The sequence below is a fragment of the Onychostoma macrolepis genome, chromosome 22, assembly GCF_012432095.1.
Source record: "Onychostoma macrolepis isolate SWU-2019 chromosome 22, ASM1243209v1, whole genome shotgun sequence".
Classification (NCBI taxonomy): domain Eukaryota; kingdom Metazoa; phylum Chordata; class Actinopteri; order Cypriniformes; family Cyprinidae; genus Onychostoma; species Onychostoma macrolepis.
In genome coordinates this window covers 11,120,562-11,147,550 of record NC_081176.1, presented here as the reverse complement: position 1 = coordinate 11,147,550, position 26,989 = coordinate 11,120,562, and the positions used below count along the sequence as shown (strand labels likewise).

General features: G+C 37.2%; 2 protein-coding genes across 3 annotated transcripts; both read left to right on the top strand.

Annotated features, from left to right (window-relative positions):
• Positions 1–276: 276 nt before the first annotated feature.
• Positions 277–4,443, top strand: LOC131530431 (WAP four-disulfide core domain protein 18-like). Of its 2 annotated transcripts, none has more exons than XM_058760702.1 (4): positions 277–500; positions 1,516–1,668; positions 1,742–1,876; positions 3,414–4,443. In XM_058760702.1, the coding sequence occupies exons 1-4, from the start codon at positions 410–412 to the stop codon at positions 3,431–3,433; spliced, it is 399 nt and encodes a 132-aa protein (XP_058616685.1). In that variant the 5' UTR covers positions 277–409; the 3' UTR covers positions 3,434–4,443. The 2 variants fall into 2 exon arrangements, with proteins under 2 accessions (XP_058616685.1, XP_058616684.1); XM_058760701.1 differs by having other exon boundaries at positions 1,513–1,668; positions 3,414–4,429.
• Positions 4,444–4,915: 472 nt separating this feature from the next.
• LOC131530388 (uncharacterized) lies at positions 4,916–19,781 on the top strand. The gene is made up of 5 exons (XM_058760638.1): positions 4,916–5,319; positions 10,628–10,957; positions 11,273–11,596; positions 18,703–19,023; positions 19,286–19,781. Exons 1-5 carry the CDS (start codon positions 5,274–5,276, stop codon positions 19,633–19,635), a joined length of 1,371 nt encoding a protein of 456 aa, XP_058616621.1. The 5' UTR covers positions 4,916–5,273; the 3' UTR covers positions 19,636–19,781.
• The last annotated feature ends 7,208 nt before the right edge of the window (positions 19,782–26,989 follow it).

The window sequence follows — 26,989 nt, the reverse complement described above, 5'->3', positions numbered from 1 at the left end:
ACCCTGATCAAACTCACCTACCTGTGATTTTCTAATGATCTTGGAGACCCTGATTAGCATGCTCAGGTGTGTTTGATTAGGGTTACAGCTAAACTCTGCAGGAGTGGGCCAGATTTGAGGATGCCTGGTGTATGTGAACCTGGCTTCAGTGCTAGAGCTTCACGTGTTGTCATCTCATAATTACTGTAATTATTACAACATGGCATCCCTAATCAAACACACCTGAACAACCTAATCAGGGTCTTCAAGATCAGGCAGCTAACAGGCAGGTGAGGTTCATCAGAGTTGAAGTCGTGCTAGGCCTCATTTGATCTTTAAAAACGCTTTTTCAAAAAGCTCTTTAAAAGCTTCCTGATCTACTAATTCAGCGCATTTTTCAAGAGAGTGTATTGTGAGGTCGCAGGTCGAGATGACTGCTCGATTGTGTTGTTTGTTGATTGCTGCTCTGTTGTGTCTCTCTGTTTGCTTGAGCACAACAGACACTGAAGGACCAGCTACAGGTGAGATCTTTTGATTTCATCACAGCGCGAAGAAATCAATAAAAACTTATAAAAAAAAAAAAGGACTTGGGCACATCTAATAATTTACTAATAAATGATTAGTATATTGTATTTAAATGAACTAATGTTATTTGTATTAGCATTACTATGCACTAGTACACACCATCAATAGTGGGGTATAGGCTCCTTGTTGTAATGGCACTCCACTCTTAAAAACAAAGGTGCTTCACGATGCCACAGAAGAACCTTCTGTTTCACAAAAGGTTCTTTGTGGCAAATAAGGTTCTTCAGATTAGAAAAAGGTGTGAAAGAGGTGGTTCTTTAAAGAATGTTTGACTGAATTGTTCTGTGTGGAACCAAAAATGTTTCTTCTATAGCGTCACTTGAAGAACCTTTTGAAGCACCTTTTATTTTTAAGTGTCCTTGCCTTTATTACACAAACAACCATTTGGGTCCCTTGTCTGTGAATTCTCACACAAATGGTACAAAATGCTGCTGTCAGGCTTCTTCCTGGAACTAGGGAGAGGGAAAACCTTTAGCTTGTTCTGGCTTCACTTCCCTGGTTGCCAGTTGAATACCATGTTGAACTTAAGGTTTTATTGTACTTATTGTGTATAAGGGGCTAAATGGCCAGGCTTCACAATACATTTCTGATCATCTTGTCCAACGGAAGTGTTCTAGGCCCTTAAGGCCCTCAAATCATTTGCTGCTGACTGTGCTACGGTCATGTTTGAAGTTAAAAGGATACTTCTGTGTCTTCTGTCGTCCAATGTTAACTGCTTTAAATCTTCGCTGAAGACATCTCCTCTTTTTGATCAATGTAGTCTTAATGTAATCTTATTAATCAGGGTGTTCTCTTGTCAGTTTATCTATTGTGTGGTCTTGTATCTTTTTAGCTTGTATTGACTGTTTTACGTTTTTAGATTGTACAGCACTCTGGTCAGCAGCTGCTGTTTTAAGTGTTCCTTATAAATAAAAATGACATTGTCTTTCTGTCATGTGTTTATGTCAGAAGAACCAGAAAAGCCAGGAGTGTGTCCTGGAAACAAACTTAAAGAAGCAGTGGCAGGAGTGTGTGCTGAGATGTGTTCCAATGACAGTGAATGTCCAAATGATAAGAAGTGCTGCAGTAATGGATGTGGACATCAGTGTATGACTCCATATGCAGGTACTTTTTTTATTTTATTTTTAAATCCACTGAGTTATTCACCGTGATCTGGTCTTTGTGCCTTGTATAACAGAAAAGCCCGGATCGTGTCCCAAAAACCATGGAGAAGGACTGTGTGTTGAGGAGTGTTCCCACGACACTAACTGTGTGAATGATCAGAAATGCTGCAGCAATGGATGTGGACATCAGTGTATGGCTCCATATAAAGGTAATTGTAATAAAATAGTGACGTGTGGCCGAGAATGAATTTGTGCTCTGCATTTAACACCTCCAAGTGCGTGCACACACAGTGAAGACGCACCTGGAGCAGTGGGCAGCCATATTGCTGTGGCACCCAGGGAGCAGTTGGGGATTCAGTGTCTTGTTCAAGGGTCTCACTTCAGTTGTGGTATTGAAGGTGGAAGAGAGCACTGGTTAGTCACCCCCCCACCCCCAACAATCCCTGCCGGACCTGAGACAGTCCGACTCTATCCTCTATAGCACTTATTTCACAATGAGATCCCCCCCCCCCCACACACACACACAGTTTTTCGATTTTGTACGTTTGCCCACTGACAAAGTAATGATCAGTCTATAATGTTAATGGTAGGTTTATTTGAACAGTGAGTGACAGAATAACAAACCCTTGTTGGTCAGTGTCCGGTGTTTTGAGTCATTGTCATGCTGGAATACCCATCCACAACCCATTTTCAATGCCCTGGCCCTGACGGTACATTGCCCCGTCCATCGTCCCTTTGATGTGGTGCAGTTGTCCTGTCCCCTTAGCAGAAAAACACCCCTAAATCATAATGTTTCCATCTCCATATTTGGCTGTGGGGATGGTGTTCTTGGGGTCATAGGCAGCTTTCCTCATCCTCCAAACACGGCCAGTTGAGCTCTATTTTGATCTCATCTGACCACAATACTTTCACCCAGTTCTCCTCTGAATCATTTGTTAACTTCAGACGGTCCCGTACATGTGCTTTCTTGAGCAGGGGGACCTTGCAGACGCAGCAGGATTTCAGTCCTTCACGGTGTAGTACGTTACCAATTGTTTTCTTGGTGACTATGGTCACAGCTGCCTTGAGATCGTTGACGATCCTGTAGTTCTGGGCCGATTCCTCACCGTTGTCATGATCATTGAAACTCCATGAGTTTCACGAGTCAATCTGATTGCTTCTGTGGACAGGTTGTCTTTTTATACAGGTAATACACTGAGATTAGGAACACTCCCTTTAAGCTCCTTGCCTGTATAAAAGACGCCTGAGAGCCAGAAGTCTTGATGATTGATAGTGGATCAAATACTTATTTGACTCATTAAAATGCAAATCAACTTAGCACTTTATTTTATTTTTTTAAATGGAGAATTTGTTCTGTCTCACAGTTCAAATAAACCTACCATTTAAAATTATAGACTGATCATTTTCTTTGTCAGTGGGCAAACGTGCAATCAGCAGGGGATCAAATTTCTTTCCCCTCTGTATGTCGCAAACCAAATGTGTGCTGATAACTCTTCCCATGATGATCAATCTCCGGCCAGACAGAAGTGTTGCCCAATCACCTGTGGCCATGCATGCAGCTAACCATGCCATTTTAACCATTGGGAAAGAAGTACTTGTCAACTAGTCCTTGACTAGTTTTTTTGCATGCCATATTTGAGGTCTTCTAAATTCATAAAATAGTCATAGTTTAGCAAAACTTCCATGTTGTGAAAATATTGGTATTAAATTATTATTATTTTTTTTTTTTATAAATTCTCTCTCCAGGAGCTTGGCGGCAGAAGTAGTGGGAAAGCCTTGAACTGAAGTACATGGCTGCAAGAAAAGAAACCGTAGAACACAGGTTAAAACTAATGTTGGGGGGTGGGAGAGAAAGTAGTATTTGTAAGTTTTGGTCTAATATGGTTTTGAAAAACGTTCAGTATTTAGCTAGTATAATTATGTCCCTAAAGACTCCAAATATTTGGTGAGGTGGTGGTTTTTTTTTTTTTTTTTCCCCTTCCCCCTTGGAACCCCTATGACCGGTTTTGCTCTGGCATATGACTTAAAAATTTAACCTCTATGAACTTGTGAAATTAAAGTCATCTGACATGAAAGGTGAATGTGAGGGGAAAATTGCAAGTATCTTTTGTACAGGTTATTTGATCAAACTCAAAGGGCAAATTATGCTGTAATTCTCTTACTCCCTATAGACTGTAACATGGAAAATTATGTAGCTGGTCTCTGTTGACAATTGCTTGTTGATAAAGTCCAGAGTCTGTGGTTCTGGTGTTGGTGATGGTTAGAGATCCGGTTTGATCCAGCTTCAGTCTGTCTCGGAGTCTCCCATCAGCATGAAATGTTGAGTTTGTTTGTGCGAGTCTGATTTTTCAGCTATTCGAGTGCTACCGAACATCCACTGTATTAACAGATTTTTCTGTACTTCAGTAACATTGGTGTTTAGAGAGATTGAATTTCTCTTCATCACTGATATTTGTACATCATTTGTCACATCTAAAGAACAAACACAGACATGTTTTGTCACAGTCTTCAACTCCACAAAGACTTAATCCTGGTAATTAATGACCAAACTAAATCAACTTCTGTACCCCCGTCTTGGACCTGTGCTTTGGCCCCAAGCCATAATACATCGGTGTGCAATAAATATCTGATTTAAGCAATGTCTGTGCCACTGATTTATTAAAGTATTACTGAACTATTTTTCCTCCCAGGTGTTTCTTCTGCACCCATTTTCATGTGCGAACAGAAGTGAAACACAATGTGATCCAATTGTGTATTATAAGAGTGATTTTGAATTTGTGTCATGAACAATAAATTAATTCAAGTGTTAATATCTGAAAATACACTGTAAAAAGGGATAAGTTGACTTGACTTAAAAATTTGAAGAAACCATTGCATTAAAATTTAAGTATTTTTTTTTTTTTAAAGTTAAGCGAACTTGACAATTCACTTAACTTATTTGAATTATTTAAAGTAAATTAAAATAAGTGAATTGTCAAGTTCACTTAACTTTTTAAAAAATGTACTTAATTTCAAGACAACGGATTTCCTCAATTTTAAGTTGTCAATTTATCACTTTTTACATTGTCTTCATAAAAATAAAACCTGACTGATTTCAAACAGAAGCTTATTGTCCTCTACTAACAGGAAGCTATAACTTGGCAACCAGACACCACAAGCACATCAAGAACAAAACATGAACTATTTCCTGGCCTGTAAATGTCTGAAAACAAGTGGTGCTCATTGCACAGCCAAATGGCACATGGGTGAAGCCTTTCTGTTTATTTTAATGATGGGGCGGGGCTCCTACACGTGCATATATATGCGGGCACACCCCCTGAAACTGACCTGTCCTGTCCCTTAGTTTTCAGCAGTGGCTGTTCTGTTCGGCTCTAAGTATCTTTCAAAGATAAATTTAGTCCTCCTAAAACGTCACTCACATATTCAAGAAAAGCCGCGATTCTCAGGTGCTACAAAAGTCCCTCTGTTAGATTTTAGTGTATTTATTTTGGTAGACATATTCGCACTTGTAGCCGGTTTGGGTGCGGCTTGCGAAGGAGGATGCAGCAAAGTAGAACTACTTTCAATTGATCATCTACATTTGGAATCTACACATCTCTATAAAACATGCAGTGGATGTTATTTCTGTCTATTTTCTTATTACTCATGGACGGTAAGTGGATTTCTGTCTTGGAAGTTGAAATAATGTTTTGATTCATTTTAGACATCAGCTGATTTTCAAATGCACTGCATCCATGCAATCCCACCTGTGTCAGTGGCCGTCGACATATGCTGGAAATTTATGTAATATATTCCAGGGGCGTTTTTTTTCCACAATCGATCAAAATGGGCAAGTATTGTTTTAATGTCATACTTACGAATGTCCAATGTAGTGTGGTTAACAAAGTAATTGAATGCAGAAGTCCGAATGTGCGAATATAAAACCAACTTTACCCAAGTCTGTTCAGCGACTACCACACTGTCCCTAGCAATAATTTTGATCAAACAATTACAATTATTTTTGTAATTTAGAACGCATCCGAAACGTCATGCCATTGATATTGATATAAGAAGTTAAAGTAAATACGTTAGAAAACTTCGCGCTTTCAAGGACGCATATTTAATACATTGGCGGAGTAAGAACACCGGAGAAGCGAACAACTCACAGCAGTCCAAAACAGTTAATACAAAAGTTCACTTCAGGAATGAACAAAGTTGCATCGAAAACGGAAAGAGAAAGAGCGATTTATGACTATTATTAGCTCTCTATAAAAGCATACGAACAGAAAGACAGGTTGTGCTGAAAGATACACGATCTTCCAGCATAGCATAATTTGGGACAAATATAATGTGATTTTTTTTGGAAAACCATTTGAGTGGAATGTTGTTTAGCCGAATGTACAAAGCAAAGTTTTTATCCACAATATAAAAACAGCACTGAAATAAGGGTGTGCGGTTTATCTGTCAGTCAGATACATGTGGAAGTTGTGTACGTTACTACAGCAACAGTAAAGTGTTTATCCACAATATAAAAAACAACATTTGAAAAAAAGAGTGTGCGGTTTAACCGTCCATCAGATACATGTGGAAATTGTGTTCGTTACTACAGCAACAGCAGAGTATTCTTTCAGAATCATCCTGGTCCAATCAGATACAAACAAGTGGTGCGTGATTAAGACACCCAGCGCTCTGATGCTGCTGTAATGTTGTAAAATTAATTTTTTTAAAATTTAAATTTAAATTTAATAAAATTAAATTGTGAAAGTATTGTCTGTTAAACATAACAAAAAATGGGTTTATGTCCCCACCAATGTCAAAAGCAAACCTACGCCCTTGATATATTCGCGCGCACACACACACACACACACACACACACACACACATATATATATATATACAGTGTTGGGCACGTTACTTTAAAAAAGTAATTAGTTATAGTTACTAGTTACTTCTCACAAATAGTAACTGAGTTAGTAACTGAGTTACATCATTATAAAAGTAACTACCAGGGAAAGTAACTATTGTGTTACTTTTTAAAAAAATATTCAAATGTCAAATAACTTTGAATGCCCCCAATATTAAATATGTTAAATTAATGAAATGGACACTAAAAAGAATAAATTATTATTATAAAACATTGTACATTAATCTACACAATTTATCTACTGACACTTAGTATCAGTCAGTCAAGCATTATAATATAATATTATGTTAATTTTATATTATATGATGATAGAACTTTAGTAATTAGAATAACCAAGTAATGCATATTTGTCATCAATATAAAACGCACTAAGGATTAATGAACTGCTGGGTTCATGAATAGTAATCACGTTGTCTGAGTTCGCTCGAATTTATTTGCTGAAATCAAAACAGGGACGATAATAGGTGAGCGCCAGCCAATGAGTTTGTCGTTTGCTCATTAGCTCCGCCCACTACCAGAGAAACCGGCAGTTCTTAAAAGCTGAAGAATTCCAAAGGAACTCACAGGAAAATACAACAAAGAATATCGTTTACATGTAGCGCGTCAATTCTGCATGTTATGAAAGACAAGACTCTCTTGCTCTGTATCTTTCTTTGCGTGCGTGTATGTGAGAGAAATCGACGGCGAGTCGTGCGCTTCACACTAGAGTTTATGGTACGTCAAATACACACACTGTGCATCCATTCAGATGAACTGAAAAATTAAATTCTAATAATATAATATAGTAACGCCACATTTTATTGTCAGTAACGGTAAGGGCGTTGTAACGGAGGAAACAGTAATTCGTTTGATTACTCGTTACTGCCTTTAGTAATGCCGTTATTCCCATCACTGTATATATGGCTTTTTTTTTTTTTATATTGAGGAATTTATTTGTAAATGTTTTTCCATTTTTGGAATTTATGCATATCTTGGCCTTTCCATTCAGCATTTTCATGCGTAATTCCTTTTTTTTTTTTTTTTTTGCCTCGATTAGGGTGAGATATTGTATGCATGCAGCTTCTATTTTACAGAGCCTTGATTCAGTATATAATGTATTGTTGCGTTTCATAAATTCAAAGCTTTCTACTCAATTTCTTTATTATTTAGTGGGTTGAACATCACTGACTACACCATATAAAAACAAATCCCATTAAAAAACGGCATTATTCTGGTACCCCAAAATACCGTAAAATAACGGACAATAACTCAGCCATAAAAATACGATAATTTTTCGTATAAACGGAATTATTCCGGCAGCTGGGGGGCCAGAAAAAAAAGTAAAATAATAATTAAAATAGGTTTGTTCCTGTAATTTTCATACCAAAACAACAAAAAGACTATAATGCTGTTCCATCACATTTATTACTTAACACTGAAATATTATATTCTCACATTTCTGTGCATTTTGTTTTTTGTTTATACAGAATGAGCATTAAATATTGTATCAAATGTCATCAATATAGAAGGATGCATATTGATTAATTTCACATTTCCAAAAACAGTATAAATATTACTGTACTTTCATACCATTAACATTATCACATAGATTAGACAATTTCACTTTTTCAAAAAAATAGTACTACATGTTTTATTTCAAATGTACAATTTTTCAACAACAGAGTATGTGTCAATGGCCTAAAAGTCCATTTCCTGGTTTAATTATACTCTATTCGGTTCAACTTGAATGCATGGAAATCCATAAGACACTGAATTTAAAAGCATCATATAGCTTTGACAATCAAGGTATCTTGGTCACATCACTGAGTACAAATTACACTAAATATCCAAGGCTAAATATTTACATGTATCTTCAATAGCAACAAATTCCTACTGCGGCCAAATAAAAAAAATAGTTAAAAAAAAAAAATTCTAATTTGAGCTTAATTTTTTGATGACCATTTTGAAAGATATTTCAGTAAAGGCACATTCACATCAAGGAAATTAATTTAATCAGAATCAGAAATCAGAAATAAAGAGGTCAGAAATCAGAACCAGAAATAAAGAGGTCAAGCAATTAAACTGCAGCAAGTCAAGTCACCGTTATTTATGTAGCACTTTTTACAATGCAGATTGTGCCAAAGCAGCTTTACAGTATTAAACAGGAAAACAGTGTGTTGAAGGAACCAAAACCCCATCGTTCTCCTCTGGCCAGACGAAACCAGCAGTTTAATTCTAGGCTGCAACAAAGTCAGATTGTGCAGAGGACTCATCTGGTTCCTGTGGTCTTGTCCCGATGGCCGTCTAAGTGACATGGTCTTAACTGGGGATCAGTCTCTGGGGCTCATCTAGGTGTCCTGGTCTCCGCTGACGTTCAGGGCTGTAAAGGTCATCTCTAGATGCTGATCCACCGTCTGGTTTGGATACGGACTGAATCTTGGTGACTCCAGTAGCCTTGGAACAACAATGAAAGAGACTAATATTAGTGTAGATGCCATTTTTCTTACAATATAACAAGTACATCGGGTGTTATGGGAAATGTTCCCGGTTTCGGTTGGCCAAATTAATGCAGCATTACAATCCTTTAACAGATTTGAATAACAGACATTTGTTAGTGTGTTATGTGTAACCACTCAGAATAAACTGAACTTTATCATCCCTTTTGTGGATGCTAATATAGTATCGTGGTATCACGATAGCAAAACTCATTATTGTGGTCACATGACAGTATGAAACGATAGGTCTTCTGGGCAAAAAGTGTAGATTTTTAAAATATATTTAAACTTCTTAATCTAACATAAAAGTTATTTAAAGTTGTGTTTTGGGCCATTATGTTTTGGCACAGTCTCTGTCAAAAACCAAAAGCACAATATGGCTTAATTTTTTTCAGATTGTTTTTCTTTTCTTAGTTAAGAACATGGGTTGGAGCTCGTAATTTTGACCTCTCAGAGTGCATTAGATAGAAAAATTTAACTTAAAAAAAATTCCAAGTCTTCATTTGTTATTTTTTTATTATCGCAATAAATATCTTATCAGGGACTTCATATCTAGATGTTATCGTATCGTGAGATTTTGATGTCGTTACATCCCTATAATATAGTTATCATTAGTTATTGGTTTGGAGTGAAAGAGTGGGGCTTCAGGACAGGTTAGAGAAGTTATGTGTTAATGTATACACTTACCCCTAACATAGATCTGGGATAGGATCCTGGAGTTTCTTCAGACAACATTATTCTCCTTGCTCTGAATTTGTGTTTGAGGAACTGGTAAAATAACTGCAAACATAGAGGGTAGAAACAGATCAGATTAAAAGAAAAACCTCAAATTCTAAAAATGTATATAAACAGAAATGACAAACTTCTGATCATTAGAACTTCTGAGTTATCTTACACTTTTCACATAAGGTAAAGTCTGTAAAGCAACTTACATAGCCATTTCCCTCTAGAGTCTTAAGGAAAGTAATATTTCCAAAGAAGAAAACCTGCACATATTCTGCATTGGTAGTGTACCTGAAAGATAAAATTACAACAGTTAGCCATACAAAACTAAGATAAACAACATTTAATTTGTTTATTACTTAAAAAGAACCATAAATACTTTGAACGAATATTAGCAAAGAAAGGGGAACAAATTACAAATAAGTTCACATACTGGACTTGCATGTGTTTTATTCTTGGAGGATTTCTGACATGTTTTTATCGGAGTGTGGTCTGAGGATTTCTGGTAAAGAGGAAATGACAAAACCAGCATGCAGAAAATGTCCCTTGTCTTAGTTCATAGGGATCTCATGAAGTTTTGTTATGAGAGGGTTTGCAAACTTGCAAAACTCAGCACTGGACCAAAACTCTGTTTTGAACAGTGATTGAATTTGTTCATTTGTTTATTTTGCACGTATAGTGTGAGCAGTCAAGTTGCAGCTCAAGGATTGGACCGTAGTGTGAGCACATAAATCCTGAGCTTTGGCATATCGCATGTGAATTACTCGTACAGCGAAAGTTGGTCTTTAGCAAAAACATTGCTGAAATTGCACATTATGCCCAGTGTAAGCTATCTTTAACTGTTCATTTATATTCTGCAGGTGTGTTTGGTGCAGAAACAGACGAGGCAATGTCAGTGATGGAGGGAGACTCCGTCACTCTACACACTAATCTTACTGAAATACTCAACGATGATACTTTACTATGGTTGTTTGGACCTAACGAATTTGTCATTTCTCAAATAACGAGGAAGGAGGACCTGACCTCATTTTTTGTCACTGATGATGTGAGATTCAATGGCAGATTTCAGGTAGACCAAAACACTGGCTCTCTCACCATCAGAAACACCAGAATCAGACACTCTGGACAATATAAACTGAGATTTTCTAGAGAAAAGACTACAACCAAGACATTTAATGTTACTGTAATTGGTGAGTATTCCAAGAATATCTTTTTCATTTTGATCTTGTATCAGGTTTTATGGTTTCACACAGTACGATTTAAACCACATTTTAAAATTTTACGCATCCTTAATTAGCTAAAATTTTAGGGAAATTGCACATGGAGAATTATGCGTTGAGAATTATGAAGCAATGCTTCCACTGCTTTCTGTCGATCAGAATGACAAAGTCGCAAGACCAACTTGAATTAACTTATATGGGCAAAATTCATGATCATGAAAATTGGAATGATTGGATGTTGCCTGCAAAATTTACCCCAGTTTTCTGATCTGATTTGTTTTCCAGGTGTGGTTGATGAGACGGGTGGAGTGAAGTCAGTATCAGTGATGGAGGGAGAGTCTGTCACTCTACAGAATTATGTTACTGCAATACAGAGAGACGATCTGATAGTGTGGAGGTTTGGCGATAAAGGCATTCTCCTGGCTAAAATCGATGGAGAAACTAATGAGACCTCAGTAAACATTGCCGATGAGCGATTCAAAGGCAGACTGGAGCTGGATCAGACTGGATCTCTGATCATCACAGACACCAGAACCGAACACGCTGGACTTTATGAGCTACAGATCAGAGGCCGTGAGAGCTCACAGCAATTCTTGGTTTCTGTCAGTGGTGTCTTTATAGAGCATATCTTTCAAAATAATGATAAATTTAGGGTCAGCATTTAGGACAGATACCTGGACAAATTATAGGAATACGTGGTGTTTGATTAACAGATATAACTTTTTATATATATTGTTTAAATCACACAAACGCTAATAATCTATTTTGGTGTTATTGTTAACAAACAAATAAAAATACTTTGGTAATTGAAATCAAGCTGAAATAAAAATAATGTATAAATATAAGATGAAAAACGTTTTTTTTTTACTGAAAAAAAATGCTGTACAAACAATTTTCATTCAGATATTGCTAGTAAATTTTACAAACAGTTACAAAGAAATGGCAAGTTACATATTGAATTAAAAATTTAATTTTGAAGTCTAATCTAATTTTTATTTTTTTTTTTCAAGTAAAACATACTCCAGGATTCTGTTTTATTTGCAACAAAAAAAAAAAAAAAAAGTGTGGTTCCACCACTGTATATTAGGTGGCCTTAACTACTATGTGCTTACATCAAAAAATAAGTACAATGTACTTATTGTGTTGCAAAACACTTTTGCTGCTATTGATGTCGTATATGTAAAATATATGCTAATTGAAATGATTAAAGGGGTCATTACTTTTTCTTTTTTTTTTATTCTTATATGTTCCTTGACCTTCACTTATAATGTTGTTGTTCCAGCTGTGGTGGCAGGGGGATTTCCAATGGACCACGCCCCTTCCCCCTTCCCCCTTCCCCCTTCCCCCTGCACTCACACTCACACACAGATATTTATTTGCAAAGATTACTGACACAGCATGTTCACCTCAGTGTTAGAGCGTGCAGCTTGAATAAGAACATTTGATTTTTCTTGGTTTTTAAATTACAAGTTACAAATAAAATAAGGTCTAATAGTAGTATTCAGGTACATAAGTGTAATAAGTATAAAATAACATTGCATAGTGTTCACTTTATAAATTAAATATAGATCAATCTATGTCAAAGCTGTTTTGATCCAATATAATTATGCGTATACAGTTTCATTCTCAGCTGTTTTCATTCAGTTAAGACAACGGACTGCGTTTACCAAAATGACTGTCGAGGCGGTATTGTGACATAATTTGTCGTCTCTCCACTGTTACGTTCCCAGTTATTCTAGGGTTAGAGGAACGAGTAACAATAAAAAGGTGATGTGTGGAGGCAGCAAGGTTCAATTCCCAACCCTGGGTCTTTAACAAATGCCGAGAATCAACTCAATGTCAAAAAAACAAGTTCTTTTATTTTAAAGATATGGGAGGATGTCAAGGCTTCAAAATAACAAACATAAACCCTCTAACTATTAGGGAGAAACTAAGCTAGAACAAAGAAAAGAAACAAAACACACTAACTTCCTAACTAGCATAAACAGGAGAAAAAAAAAAGGTATAAAGAAAATAGCACCCGCCTCTCTACTAACACATATCCAGTAAGTTAACAATAAGCTTCATAAGTAACAAACAATAACAGAAGAAGGTACAAATAAATAATAACTTCCAAACCAAACCAGATTTCTTGTTGTAGGCATCAGTCACCACAAGAGTGTTAACACAATAACACTATAAAGAATCAATCAACAAAATATTAATCAAAACAACTAATAAAGATTGTTGGGTTGAGAATAGAAGCCTCACGACGCAGCCTCCACACACACACACACTGCGCTGTGCAATGGTGCAGCTTAAATCCTCACAGTTTCCCCTCCTCCTGCAATCACATCAGATCACCAATCATTGGAATCAGGTGGCAGCCATTACCTCCTGCTTATGGGAAGTAAATGGAAAGAGAGAGAGAGAGAAACAGGGAGAAAAACAAAACAAATATGTCCTTGGACGTAACACCACCAAATGCTTTCCTGTTCGCTTTATACCGTCCTCTCCGAATAAAGGCATAAAAAAAGCCCATAAATAAATCTTTTAAAAAAAGAAGATGCAAAATAGGAATGAGCATTCACGCTGTCGGAAAGGCACCTCTGTCTGCGAGTTTATCCATCATATATGTTAAAGGGGTTATCGTATGCCCATATGAAATACTCACTTTTTCTGTAGGTGAAGCTGGATCATGAATGATTCGCATGAACATAGACGCATTTTGGTAGATCGGGGGTGCATTCCCTTCAAAAACAAAGGTAATCCACTGCGTCTTCAGCGGCTCAGATGTCGGGAGTAAATGATGACTGCTATGTTCATTATTACATCCAACAGCAAAACACCTCAATCGCTTAGGAGCCATACACCTGCTCCAGCGTCGAAACAATGGCATACTGTTTACAGCTCACTCAGGGCGGATCTGTGATAAAATGCCAGTGTCAATCAACAATCGTGGGAGGGGCCTTTGCAGAACTACGTCATTCTGCCAATAATCTGTGAACTGCTTGATCTGAGAAAGGGGTTATGATTCATCGGGATAAAAAAAAAAAAAAAACACTGGGTGGATTTTTGTCATTAGGGTGGTTGTGTACACACACTGCCAACACACATTTCAGTTCAAACAACATCTAAAAGTGAATTTTTGAATCCGATGACCCCTTTAAAGAACCAACAATGTCTTCAAAAGTTACAGTGAGTATAGACAATTCGCCTGGCAACTTGAACTCACGGCAGCTCAGGCGGATCTTGGGATGAACACGAATCATTTCTCCATCTCGGTGGATGGAGAAATGACATGTTGTCCAGTGCGGTTCCATTATGTAGCACAGGCAGTAGGTTTGTTGAAAATGCAAATCCTGAAAATGTGCACTTGTACAGGTGGTAGTCCGGTTATACAATGAGGTTAAAAAACTAAATCCTGTATGAATGCAACCGTTTCAAGCATACTAGTCATTAGCATTTGCTCCAGTGAGTCTTGTTTTGTCTGAAACATGTCAGAGGATCCCAGGTGAAAAATAAGTGCACTTCCGTAATGTACTTAAAGTGCTCTATTTTGGCACACTAATTTTGTACTTAATATACAAAATTAGTGCGTGAAAATAGAGCACTTTAAGTACATTATGGAAGTGCACTTGTTTTTCACCTGGAATTAGGGATTAACATAAACAGTGCGACACGTCAACCCATTCCACGCAAATCGATTTAGTCAAGTCACCTTTATTTATATAGCGCTTTTAACAATACAGATTGTGTCAAAGCACTTAACAGTATCAAATTGGAGGATAGAGTGTCAGTAATGTATAATGATAAGATTAAACACTCAATTTTCAGTTAAAGGCATTTCATTATTGAATTCAGAGATGTCATTGTCTAGCTCAGTTTAGTTTAAATAGTATCTGTACAATCAAATTGGCGATAATCGCTAGAAATTAAGTGTCCCCAACTGAGCAAGCCAGAGGCCACAGCGCCAAGGAACCAAAACTCCCTCTGTGACAGAATGGAGAAAAAAAGCCTTGGGAGAAACCAGGCTCAGTCGGGGGGCCAGTTCTCCTCTGGCCAGACGAAACCCGCAGTTCAAATGTTTATATTTCTATTTTTTATTTTGTTGCAATTTCTAACAATAATAGTATTATGTAGTTGGTATTTTATTATATTTTTAGTTATTTTGTTATATTTTTAGTTTTATTGTATTTTAATCGAGGTCTTCACTGGGGATATGTCTCTGGGGCTCATCTCAGTGTCCTGTTCTCCGCTGACGATCAGGGCTGTAGACATCATCTCTTGGTGCTGATCCACCATCTGATCGGATACGGACTGAGAAACAGAATAGGAAAGAAACAGACAAATATTAGCATAGATGCCATTCTACTTACGATGTAACGAGTACATCGTGTGTTATGTGGAGTGTTCCCGGTTCCGGTTGATCTAATTAATGCAGCCTAACAATCTTTTAACGGATTTGAATAATAGAAGCGTATTAGTGTGTTATGTGTAAGCCAGGTTAAAGAGATGTGTCTTTAATCTAGATTTAAACTGACAGAGTGTGTCTGCCCCCCGAACAGTGTTAGGTAGATTATTCCAGAATTTGGGTGCTAAATAGAAAAAGGATCAGCCGCCCGCAGTCAATTTTGATATTCTAGGTATTATCAAACGGCCAGATTTTTGAGAACGCAGTGGACGTGGAGGACTATAATGTGATAAGAGCTCGCTCAAGTACTGAGGAGCTAAGCCATTCAGGGCTTTATAAGTAATTAACAAGATTTAAAAATCTATCCAATGTTTGATAGGGAGCCAGTGCAGTGTTGACAGAACCGGGCTAATATGGTCATATTTCCTGGTTCTAGTAAGGACTCTAGCTGCTGCATTTTGGACCAACTGTAGTTTGTTGATCAAGCGTGCAGAACAACCACCCAATAAAGCATTACAATAGTCTAACCTTGAGGTCATAAACGCATGAATTAACATTTCTGCATTTGACGTTGAGAGCATAGGTCGCAATTTAGATATTTTTTTGAGATGAAAAAACACAGTTTTACAGATGCTAGAAACATGGCTTTCAGATGAAAGATTGCTATCAAACAGCACACCTAGGTTCCTGACTGATGAAGAAGAATTGACAGAGCAGCTATCAAGTGTTAGATAATGTTCTAGGTTATTACATGTGGGGTTTTTAGGTCCGATAATTAACACCTCTGTTTTTTCAGAATTTAGCAGTAAAAAATTACTCGTCATCCAGTTTTTTATATCGACTATGCATTCCGTTAGATTCTCAATTTGGTGTGTTTCACCGGGCCGCGAAGAAATATAGAGCTGAATATCATCAGCATAACAGTGAAAGCTAACACCATGTCTCCTGATAATATCTCCCAAGGGTAACATGTAAAGCGTGAAAAGTAACGGCCCTAGTACTGAGCCTTGAGGTACTCCATACTGCACTTGTGATCGATATGATACCTCTTTATTCACTGCTACGAACTGGTGGCAGTCAGATAAGTATGATTTGAACCATGCTAAGGCACTTCCACTAATGCCAACAAAGTTTTCTAGTCTATTCAAAAGAATGTTGTGGTCGATAGTGTCGAACGCAGCGCTAAGATCGAGATGATAGAAGCAGGTCATTTGTAACTCTAATGAGAGCAGTCTTAGTACTATGATACGATCTAAATCCTGACTGGAATTCCTCACAGATACCATTTTTCTCTAAGAAGGAATATAATTGTGAGGATACTACCTTTTCTAGTATCTTTGACAGAAAAGGGAGATTTGAGATCGGTCTGTAATTAACTAGATCTTTGGGGTCAAGTTGTGTTTTTTTTAATGAGAGGCTTAATAATAGCCAATTTGAAGGTTTTGGGGACATATCCTAATGACAATGATGAATTAATAATAGCCAAAAGAGGATCTATGACTTCTGGAAGCAGCTCTTTTAGTAGTTTAGATGGAATCGGGTCTAACATACATGTTGTTGGTTTAGATGATTTAACAAGTTTATACAATTCTTCCTCTCCTACAGTAGAGAATGAATGGAATTGTTCCTCAGGGGATCTATAGTGCGCTATCTGATGCGATACTGTAGCTGACAGCTGCAAGGATACAATTTTATCTCTGATAGTATCGATCTTGGAAGTAAAGTACTTCATAAAGTCATTATTGCTATGCTCTTGGGAAATGCCAACACCTGTTGATGTCGACGCATTATTGCAGCCCTAATATTTTCCAGTGTGTGACCGTGATTCTGGCCCTGTCCCAAATTGCACCCTAAATTCTCGCGGCTTCCTCAGAGTCCACACTTTCGTGATGTAATGCCGCTTTGACTGTTGGGTAGAAGTTTCCTGCGAACCTCACTTCAGGGTGCTTCTCAATACTCAAACTGATGCTTCCTCGTTTCCTTGAACCTTCGTCTTTGAGCCTGTGACTTGGAAACTGGTCACATAGTTAGCCATCTTGAAAGACATCTCAATTCTGTAATTGCATCGTGAGGAACGAGTGATGAGGCTTCCAGAGGAGCTATGGTTGTGAATACACAAGTGTATCCTACGTGGAAGTAATACTTTAAATTTATATTTTACCTTTGCAGTTTAAATAAACCTTACATCTCATATATTTCAACAGGGCACCTGGCTTGAATGTCTTAAATAACCAATTTATTTAAATATCCCTTTAGCGCAACTGATGATGCTTTGAAGTGACGCTTGAGTGAAGAATATTCCGATGTAAAAATAACCATTCCTTTGATTGCTCTGTCTTTATTTTCTTTCCTTGCATCCTTCCCTCGTATCCTAAGTGGGGTGGAGCTAAGACGTGAGGAAAGGTAGAGAGGAAAGGAAACAAGGATGCACTAATAAGAAATGAAAAGTACCCTCAGTGTGGGCTCAACCTTCTGAAAGCTAAACTGGCAAATGGAAAATTTTACAGTCTAGTGGACTTAACGGCCAATTGTACGCCGTGGCCATTGTAAGATCGCAAGTGCACATGAAGTGTACAATTTGGGACCTAACTTTTTGATGTTGCATAAAAAAAATTGGTGCTAACCTCTAACAAAAGCATATTTACAAACCCTATACGGATAGGTGTCTAATTACATTTGAGTGTAAGAACAAGTACTTCCTCAAATCATGGCACAAACAAAGGACAGCAAAGGTGCAAGACATTCCATGGCTGCATTCCACTTCACTTTTAGATACACACTCGCAAACCTCTCTAAGCACTCCCCCTCGGGGGAATCCATGTTGCCATTTTGAAGTGTTTCACTTTGTGAAGTGGATGAGGGAAGTTTATATGGACAGACTCTCATCCCCTTGATTTTGACAGAGGGAGCGAGTCTACTTCTTATGTACACTTCACGCCGTTCCATAGACCACAATGCAACACGATTATGATGTCATCACAGATCGCATTTAAAGCGATATTTCAACCAAAAATGAAAATTATGTCACTAATTACTCACCCTCATGTCGTTCCTAACCCGTATTGCCTCTTTAGGATTAATCGCTTGTGTTATTTATCAACTAGCTTTGTAAAAAGCATCAGCTAAATAAATAAATGTAAAAGTAAGTAGCACATGCTTAGATTCAAGAAATGTGGACAGATCATTTTCTTTCATTGCCTCGTCTTTATTTACACCTGAACAAATGCCAATTAAAAGTTAGTTTAATAGATTTGTTTACCAATACTGTTATATCAGTGTATTCTCTAAAAGAAAAAAAAAACTGTTTCTGTTTGTTCTGCAGGTGTGTTTGTTGAAACAGATGGAGCGAAGTTAGTGTCAGTGATGGAGGGAGATTCTGTCACTCTAAACCCTGATCTTACTCAACTGCAGAGAGTTTATAAGATACTGTGGACGTTTGGAGCTCAAGGATCTACCATTGTTGAAGTCAACAGAAATTACAATATATATGAATCTGATATGATGTTTGCATTCAGAGTGAATGTGAACCGGAATGCTTCTCTTACCATCAGAAACATAAGAACTAGTCACTCTGGACTTTATGTAGCGAAGATCAGCCACAGCACTGGGACATCATACAAGAAATTTGGTGTTATTGTCTATGGTGAAGAATTTCCCAAGCAATAATAATATAATTAATTTTATACAGCAGTTCTAGAAAGAAATTCATATCAAGTGATTTACATTTCACTCACAATATGGCCAGAAATTTGTTGTTGTATAAAATATTATGCTTTCTTGGCCAATTAAATGAGTCAACCAGAACTAACTGTTGAATGCATCAAATTTACTACATTTTACTGAACTCCATGGGCCTTATAGTAACCACAAGCAGAGCTAACCAATTGTGAATCTGTTTCTTGTAGAGTCTCCATCAGTTATTGATGCTGGTGAGGCTGAAATTAAGAGCATGTCAGTGAGGAAGGGAAATCCTGTCACTCTTGAGACTTTTCCTGAAGTATTTGGATATGAGCTAATGCTGTGGGGGTTTGGAGATGAAGGAATTCTCATAGCCAAATATGATACAGAGGCCACAGTGGCCTCATTATACGATGCTGTTGATGGGAAATTCCGAGGCAGACTGCACCTGCATCATCAGACTGGGGCACTGACCATCAGAAACACCAGAACCACAGACTCTGGACTTTATCAACTGAAAATCATGAGTGGACATACTTCATACAAGAAATTCAGTGTTACTGTCAGTGGTGAGTAACTCAAGAACAGTGTTGGGGTAACGCATTACAAGTAACACGAGTTTCGTAAGCAGATTACTTTTTTCAAGTAACTAGTAAAGAAACACACTACTTTTAAATTTACAATGAAATATCGTCATTATCAAATAAGCAATGCAAGTTACTTTGTTTTCTCATTTATTCAGCAACACCTCTCCTGTCCCCGTGTTGAGAGAAACTGAGAGTGAAGTGCAGAGGCAGAGGCACTTCCTTCAGCCCAAGGCTTATTAACTTCACTTTTGGTGTGAAAGGGCCTTTACAGCTGCCAAAAAAATAACATTTGGGATTTTTGTTATTAAAAAACAAATAAGCAAGCCTGTCCCAGATGACAAAAAGTAACACAGAAGTAATATAATGCATTACTTTCCTTGAAAAGTAACTAAGTAATGCAATTAGTTACTTTTTCATGGAGCAACACAAAATTGTAATTAACATCAAAACAAAATTGTGATTCTGATTTTAATTAAATGCTTTTGGAGTATTGTGCTTATACTCCTCTGTGTCTACATGAATAATGTTTGTTATAGATCAGACGCATTCACTCACATCAATGACAGTCTCTCTTTGTCCTTATAGAACCAAAAAAAAGGGTTAAAAAACCACCTCCAGATTTAGGTCTGTCTGCTGTCATTGGGATAATTGTTGCTGTTCTGCTGGTGATAGCTGCTGCTGTGATTTCCCATCGCTGCATGGTTTTTGACCAAGCAAGGCAAATGCGTAAGTAGTACAGCTGATACAGAAAGAAAGAAGAGCTTTATTGTGCTACAGTGCAATATCAGTTTTATCTCTTGATCTCCAGGTAGGACCGGTCCCAAGACAGTGTCAGTGATGGAGAGACAACATGTTACTCTAGTCGCTGATGTTGTTATAGAAGACGGTGAGCAGGTACAGTGGAGCTTTGAAGGTAAAACGATCACAACTGGAATGAACAGAGATATTAATAAGACCTCATATAGTGATGATGAGCAATTCAGAGACAGACTGGACCTGCAGCATCGAACTGCAGATCTCTTAATCAAAAACACCAAACCAGCGACGCTGGAGTTTATCAACTACAGTTCACCAGCAGCAGCCGAGAAGTCATACACCGGAAATATATCGTTGTTGTCAGTGGTGAGTAAATGCCTTCTTAAGTGCATGAAATTAACACCAGTTAACTACTAAAATTCAGATTAGTAAAAATGTATAGTCTGTTAATTAGATGTACTGTATGATATTGAGCAGAGATGAAAGAGTACTTGTTAGACATTAAGTATAAAGTGATTGTCCTATTAAAATCACAACTGGTCCCATTCTGGCACACTAAGACATTAAGACATTTGATGTATTTTAAGTTTGCAGACTTGACCTCCAGATCTTCTGTCTTGTGAATTTCTGTGATTGTCTCTGTATTTTTGATGAATCTACAGGAAACAGAGTGAACGAGTCATCAACTGATGTAGTGCAGAGTGAAATGGAGAGTATCCTGATGGTGTGAATGTGCCAGAGGGGGCGAGTTCAGTTTGATAAGACCCGCCCACCAGTGTCAATCACTGTGATATCATCAACATTTCAGCACACCTCAAAAATGAACGTTCTCTCATCGTTTCAGAAACATCTTTGACCATCCAGAACCATATTCATTGTTAGTCAACACTTATACTTTTATTTTAAAAATGATGTTTCCTATTCAGAGTTATCTCCCCTATGCCCTTTTCCTATTGAATATATCACTTCACCAATCACTTTGAAAGGATTTGGAAGTCTTAAAGTTATGTTCACAATTTATGAAATTTACTTTTGAAGTTATTTTTATTAAAAGTTCAGTTTTAATGATCTTCAAGCTTGATTATCACATTATGCTCCCTTCAAAGCACACTCCCAAAACATTCCTGCCATTTTGAACGCAGCTGTGGCTTTGTGCAGAACGTTGAGTTTTATTATTTATAAGCGAAAATCTTTGTTGCAACAGAAATTTGTCACATGTAATAATGGTTTTCACTTTTATTAAAATGTTATCTGTACTGTACAAATATGTAACATATCAGCAGTGGTTTCAGTGTAGTGTCAAAAAAAATATTAATTTACATTTTTTTAAAATATATATTTTTACCTTTTATTTATACAATTTAATTTCTGAAATGTAATTTTTATATAGGCAATATAACCAAATAAATGAAAATAAATTGTATACCAGTGTATGACCATATATCTGATTTCTTTATGAGATTACATGTCATTGTAAGTGGTTTAATGTTGTGTTTATAGAAGTAGAATTTATGGAATGTCTCAATTTTTTGTAAAAAAGAAAGCAAATACACTGTAAAAGTGATAAGTTGACTTAACTTAAAAAATTGAGGAAACCCGTTGCCTTAAATTTTTAAGTAAATGATAATTTAAAAATAAGTTAATTGAATTGTCAAGTTCACTTAACTATATATATATATATATATATTTTTTTAATTATTATGTACTTAATAATTTTAAGGCAACGGTTTTCCTCAATTTTTTAAAGTTAAGTCAACTTATCACTTTTTACAGTGTATATGCTTCTTGTTTGCAAAAAATGTTTCAATTAAGTTTGCAAGGAAAAAAAAAATATATATAGACCAGGTAAATAAATACGCGTAATGTTTATTACCACAAGTTATGTCAGAAGAAATAGGGAAAAAAATACATGAATAAATAACCAAACATATGAATTATTTTATAGTGATGCATTCTCCCTTCATATGGGATCAAAATATCATCGTCAGCAACAGTATCTTCATCATCTGCATGACATGCTTCTTCCTCCTCAGGAAGCTGGACGTTTTCTCAGACTGAAATATTGTGGAGTATTGCAGTAACCACAATAACAGCAGTTTCTGGAGTGGTTTAGATTCAGGCCACCACTGGATTTGCAGATGCAGTGAAAACGCTGTTTCCACACTCCTCTCCAGAGCATCTTCATCTATGGACCTCAATGAACCTCTCCTCTGCAGCGGTGGCTGGATGCTGTACAGGTGTCAAGAGGTATGGGTGAATACATCTACTGTCTCCCAGCAGCCAGCTATCACCAAAGCCACCGTCTTCAGCCACCTGGCACATTGAAGAATTTTTCAATTTATCGTTTTTTTTTTATGAGGTCAGTTCGCTATTGATTCTCAAAAGCCGTTGAATTGATCTTTTTTTCCATATTTATTTCTGCCAACATTCCAAGATAAGATCTGATTAACGTGAATTAACTTCTCCACTAGATGTCAACCTCTTACCTTGCATGTTACAACAGAAAGCTGTCCATTCATTCAGTGTCTAACACGGCAGATGCAGGTGCGTTGTCGACGAGTTCACACAGTAACATTCGCAATAAACATTTGCACAAAATACATGCTTTTAGTTGTGTAAAATCCAGATTGTTATATTAAACTCATCTTTTCACATGGTGATTCAGTGACTGAGGCAGCTGGTGTTGGTTTAGTTGAACTGGAGTTTGATTACAGTTTGTGGGAAGCAGAGAAACCCTGACTAAGTGAGGTATTATTTATTTCCAAGGCAAAAAAGTGCTGAGCTGTCCTCAAATTACTTGTGTGCACAGTGCACGTTTTCTAATAAAAGGTCTCAATATGTAGCCTACTGACTTTCCTGTTATGCATAATCAGTCAAAAAATCTCTATTTTATGTACATATTTCAAATATAATTGAAAAAGTAAAATAAATAATTTTATAAAATAAAATAATAAGTAGGCTAATTAGTTAATGTACATTTTTCTGTAAAAACATCCTAAACTAGTTTATTTGTTGATTTTAGTGGGAGCACTTTCTAGACAGGCTGGGAAACAAGAAGTACTTTATCTGAGGCTGACATTGAATTAAATCTACCATTTATTCTAAAGTAAGTTATGTACGATTTTATCTGTAACGGTTTAAGTGCTTCTGTAACGCACATGGACTGCAGACGGTGTATGTGAACCTGGCGTCAGAGCTAGAGCTTCAATGTCATCTCATAATTACGGTAATTATTATGAAATGGCGTGAATGCAGCATCCTTAATCAAACACACCTGAACAACCTAATCAGGGTCTTCAAGATCAGGCAGCTAACAGGCAGGTGAGTTTCATCAGGGTTGGAGTTGTGCTAGGCCTCATTTGATATTTAAAAACGCATTTTCAAAAAGTGCTTTAAAAGCCTCTTGATCTATTAATTCAGCGCATTTTTCAAGAGAGTGTATTGTGAGGTCGCAGGTTGAGGATGACTGCGCGATTGTGTTGTTTGTTGATTGCTGCTCTGTTGTGTCTCTCTGTATGCTTGAGCACAACAGACACTGAAGGACCAGCTACAGGTGAGATCTTCTGGTTTCATTACACAGCGTGAAGAAATCAATAAGAGCTTATTAAAAAAGGACTTGGGCACATCTCAGATTTTCCAAGTTTTCCAAATGTTTTGTTTAACTTGAAATTTAACATTGGGGGAATAATTGTAACTTGTAAGTTGATAATGAAGCACTAACTTACAAACTACTTGATGTCTGATTGCATGGGTTTAAAGGTTTCAGTCTGTTTTGCCACAAACGTGTTACTATATCTTTTTCTTTTGTGTATTAAGCTGCTTAAAAATGTAACTGTGGTGGCCATGGTATATTGTAATAAATTATTAGTATACTGTATTTAAATGAAGTAATGTTATTTTTATTAGCATTACTATGCACTAGTACACGCCATCAATAGTGGGGTATAGGCTCCTTGTTGTAATGGCACTCCACTCTTAAAAACAAAGGTGCTTCACGATGCCACAGAAGAACCTTCTGTTTCACAAAAGGTTCTTTGTGGTAAATAAGGTTCTTCAGATTAGAAAAAGGTGTGAAAGAGGTGGTTCTTTAAAGAATGTTTGACTGAATGGATCTTTGTGGAACCAAAAATGGTTCTTCTATGGTGTCACTTGAAGAACCTTTTGAAGCACCTTTTATTTTTAAGTGTCCTTGCCTTGTTTACACAGATAAACAACCATTTGGGTCCCTTGTCTGTGAATTCTCACACAAATGCCCTCAAATCATTTGCTGCTGACTGTGCCACGGTCATGTTTGAAGTTAAAAGGATACTTCTGTGTCTTCTGTCGTCCAATGTTAACTGCTTTAAATCTTCGCTGAAGACATCTCCTCTTTTTGGCTTTTTGATCAATGTAATCTTATTAATCAGGGTGTTCTCTTGTCAGTTTATCTATGTTGTATTGTGACTTTTTAGCTTGTATTGACTGTTACGCTTTTAGCTTGTACAGCACTTTGGTCAGCAGCTGCTGTTTTAAATTTTCCTTAGAAATAAAAATGCCTTGCCTTAAATTCAGACATTGTTTTTGTCATGTTTTGTATGTCAGCAGAACCAGAAAAGCCAGGACTGTGTCCAAGTGAAAACCATGGAGCAGGACTGTGTGTCGAGGAGTGTTTCTACGACACTGACTGTCTGAATGATCAGAAATGCTGCAGCAATGGATGTGGACATCAGTGTATGGCTCCATATGCAGGTACTTATGTGTGGGTGTCTCTTTTTTTTTTAATTCACAGAGTTATTCGACACTCAGTGCTCTGGTTTTTGTGCCTTGTATAACAGAAAAGCCCGGATCGTGTCCAAAAAACCATGGAGCAGGACTGTGTGTCGAGGAGTGTTTCCACGACACTGACTGTCTGAATGATCAGAAATGCTGCAGCAATGGATGTGGACATCAGTGTATGGCTCCATAAAGGTATTTGTAATAAAATAAGTGACGCGGCCGAGTATGAATTTGTGCTCTGCATTTAACACCTCCAAGTGCGTGCACACACAGTGAAGAAGCACCTGGAGCAGTGGGCAGCCATATTGCTGCAGAGCCCAGGGAGCAGTTGGGGGTTCAGTGTCTTGTTCAAGGGTCTCACTTCAGTTGTGGTATTGAAGGTGGAAGAGAGCACTGGTTAGTCAATTGATTTGCATTTTAATGAGTGAAATATTTGACCCCTTCTCAAAACATGACTTCATACTTGGTGGCAAAACCCTTGTTGGTCAGTGTCTGGTGTTTTGGGTCATTGTCAGTGGGCAAACGTACAAAATCAGCAGGGGATCAAATTTTTTCCCCTCTGTATGTCTCAAACCAAATGTGTGCTGTTAACTCTTCCCATGACTATCAATCTCCTGCCAGACAGAAGTGTTGCCCAACCACCTGTGGACATGCATGCAGCTAACCATGCCGATTTAACCATTGGGAAAGAAGTCCTTGATTTAGTTTTTTTTGCATACCATGCTTGAGGTTTTCTAAATTCATGAAGTGTCATATTTTAGCAAAACTTCTGCGTTGTGAAATTTTAAATTCTCTCCCCCCAGGAGCTTGGCGGCAGAAGTAGTGGGAAAGCCTTGAACTGAAGTACACGGCTGCCAGAAATGAAACCGAGAACACGGGTTAAAACTAATGCGAGGGGGAAAATATAGTATTCGTGTAAGTCTTTGTTTAATATACTGTAGTTTTGAAAAACGTTCAGTGTTTAGCTAGTATAATTGTCTCTAAAGACTCCAGATATTTTTTTTTTTTTTTCCCTCCACCCTTGGAACCCCTATAACAGATTTTGCTTTGGCATATGGCTTAAAAGTTCATAGATGTTCAATTAAGTAAAATTTGAAGTCATTGACATGAAAGGTGAATGTGAGGAATTGCAAATATCTTCGTATAGGTTATTTGATAACTCAAAGGGCAAATTATGCTGTAATTCTCTTACTCATTATAGAGTGTAACATGGAAAATTATGTAGCTGGTCTCTGTTGACAATTGCTTGTTGATAAAGTCCAGAGTCTGTGGTTTTGGTGATGGTCAGAGATCCGGTTTGATCCAGCTTCAGTCTGTCTCGGAGTCTCCCATCATCACCACATGTTGAGTTGGTTTGTGTGAGTCTGATTTTCAGCTATTCGAGTGCTACCGAACATCCACTGTATTAGCAGATATTTCTGTACTTCAGTAACATTGGTGTTTAGCGAGACAGAATTTCTCTTCATCACTGATATTTTTACTTCATTTGTCACATCTAAAGAACAAACACAGACATGTTTTGTCACAGTCTTCAACTCCATAAAAACTTAATCCTGGTTATAATGACCAAACTAAATCAACTTCTGTACCCCCGTCTTGGACCTGTGCTTTGGCCCCAAGCCATAATACATCGGTGTACAATAAATATCTGCTTTAAACCATGTCTGTATCACTGATTTAATAAATAATTAAAGAGGTATTACTGAACTGTTTCCTCCCAGGTGTTTTTTCTGCACCCATTTTCATGTGCAAACAGAAGTGAGAAACCCAAAATGTGATCCGTGGGTCAGTTTTAATTTCATTCAGCTAACCTGTTTCTTATTGTGTATTATA